This window comes from Apaloderma vittatum, unplaced genomic scaffold (assembly GCF_000703405.1).
Source record: "Apaloderma vittatum isolate BGI_N311 unplaced genomic scaffold, ASM70340v1 scaffold10527, whole genome shotgun sequence".
Lineage (NCBI taxonomy): Eukaryota > Metazoa > Chordata > Aves > Trogoniformes > Trogonidae > Apaloderma > Apaloderma vittatum.
In genome coordinates, this window is record NW_009725800.1 from 1,502 (window position 1) to 3,855 (window position 2,354).

The following is a 2,354-nucleotide window of genomic DNA, read 5'->3' on the forward strand; positions in this document are numbered from 1 at the left end:
AATTCACCGGCTCGGGAAGTGAGTTCGGAGAGTGGGACCAGCGGGCAGTTCACTCCCCCCTCCAGCACCTCGGTGCCCACCATTTCCAGCAGCAGTGCCCCCGTATCCATCTGGAGCCCAGCGTCCATCTCCCCGCTCTCAGACCCCCTATCCACCTCTTCCTCCTGCATGCAGAGATCCTATCCTATGACCTACACCCAGGCATCAGGCTACAGCCAAGGATACGCTGGCTCGACCTCCTATTTTGGAGGGATGGACTGTGGATCTTACTTGACCCCTATGCACCACCAGCTTCCCGGACCGGGGGCCACCCTGAGTCCCATGGGTGCCAACGCGGTCACCAGCCACCTCAACCAGTCTCCAGCCTCCCTCTCCACCCAGGGCTATGGAGCCTCCAGTTTGGGCTTTAACTCCACCACCGATTGCTTGGATTATAAAGACCAAACCGCCTCCTGGAAGTTAAACTTCAATGCTGACTGCTTGGATTATAAGGACCAGACATCGTCATGGAAGTTCCAGGTTTTGTGAAGAACCTTGGCGATAATGAGAGAAATCGCGAAGAGAATGAACAGGCTGGGCTGAGTGCTCCAGTTTTAGTCAGGTCTTGGTTAAATTAAAGAGAAAAATAACTCAACGGACAAACAAACGAACAAAAAAAAATATCCGATGGCAACAAGAGAGGGACAGTGTTGATGTGATCCCGTTCAGACTCATCTCCTGCTCAGACGCTCTGGAAAAGGAATAATAAAAGAGGAAAAACGGAGGAGAAAGGCCTTAAATGGACAGATCATCTAGTGAGCAGAAAACAGACAGACCCATCTGTGTTCTTTCTAGTTTTAGGCAATTGTTGGGTTTCTTTGTTTGGAAGAGATGGGAGATCGTCCCACCTATGGGTCAGTTTTAAAAAAAAAAAAAAAAAAAAGTAAAAAAAAAAGTCTAGGTTTTTATTTCTTTTTTTGTGTGTGCGTGGAAAGATCCTTCACCCAGAGGTTTCCAATGTGTTAGCCAACCCTCAGTTAAAATATTCAGAATGGACAACATTTCTCTTTTTCTCCCTCTTTTTCTCCCTCCCTCTTTCTTTCTCGCTCTCAAGCTCGCCCAACTGTTTCATGCCCAGCTTGCTCAAGTTGGCACCCAGAGAACTTGGTTCAGGGCTGTGTGGGTTGTGTGACTGATTGTCCTAGCTGCACTACTTTATTTAAAGATAAGAAAAAAAAGATAATGTTCATAAGGAGTCAATATGTAGTTTTTAAGAGACAATCAGTGTGTGTCTTATATAAATGGTACATCTGTGGTTTTTAATCTGTGCTAGACTTCAAAACTGTGATCTCCTGTATTGTATGCAACTATGAACTCCGCACCAGTGGGAGTTCTGCTGTGATTTAAATAGGTTATAATTATAAGTGAAATTCAGAGCAACTGAGTTACTTATTACCATCTTTTAAAAAATAATAAAAAATATATATTAAAAAGAAAAGAAAAAGAAAATCGCAAAAACATGATCGCCTTTCACCTGAGGTGAACTGCACTGAAACTTTTTACAACATACTCTCTGAATGAAAGAGAAAAGACCGAAAAAACCCCACCCGAGGACATTAAACTCCTCTGGAGCTCACTTACTGCTGGCCATGCTGGCAGTAACCGTCAAATCCAACAGGACTTTGGGCAGTTGCTCTGACCTGGATGAATTTAAACCGAGAAATTCATTGTCATTTATGCTTGCAGATGTTAACTGAAAAAAAAAAAGATATATATGCATAAACCTTTTTTTTTTTTTTTCCTGGATTTGGCAGATATGTATAATTATATTAAAATGGTTCTAGCACACTTGATGGTTGTCTTCCATTTTAATCGCATCCGGAGAGGGGCAATGCCGTCTGCCGCAGGGATTTCTCGGTTGCAGCCAGGCGTGGGGACCAGGAGGGTCTGGCTGCTTCTACTAGGCTGAGATGAAGCAGGTTTTGCCAGGGGTTCCCCGAGGTGAAGGAAGCAAAAGAAGGGAGAATTATTTTACTTTTTTATTTTTTATTTTAGAGGAAAAACACTAAATACGAGCAGACCTTGGATAATATGACATTCCCCTTTCAGCTTTCCTAAATCTCATCGCTGGGGAGGGGAGGGATGCTCTTACTCTTCGGCCAGTCCCCCTTTGCTTTTGGGGAAAGCCCTCAAGTTTTGGGGCTGATCCAGGGAGAAGGGGGGATCTGGGAGCGATTGGACGGGATCATCCGAGCAGAACTGCTGGGGAAAGAGGAGAACAAGTGTTTAAGCTACGATTTCACAAGTTCAAGCCACAGCACCCTATGATGCAGGATCAGGCCATTCCTAAGCATTTCTGCTCTTGGTGGCTCCTT

General features: G+C 44.7%; 1 protein-coding gene across 1 annotated transcript in view; it reads left to right on the forward strand.

Annotated features, from left to right (window-relative positions):
* Window positions 1–1,827, forward strand: part of OTX2 (orthodenticle homeobox 2) — a 3,322-nt gene extending 1,495 nt beyond the window's left edge. Inside the window, exon 2 of the mRNA XM_009873059.1 lies at window positions 1–1,827. This exon is cut by the window's left edge and continues 84 nt beyond it. Coding sequence (XP_009871361.1) covers window positions 1–528 — 528 coding nt within the window. The 3' untranslated portion in view covers window positions 529–1,827.
* The last annotated feature ends 527 nt before the right edge of the window (window positions 1,828–2,354 follow it).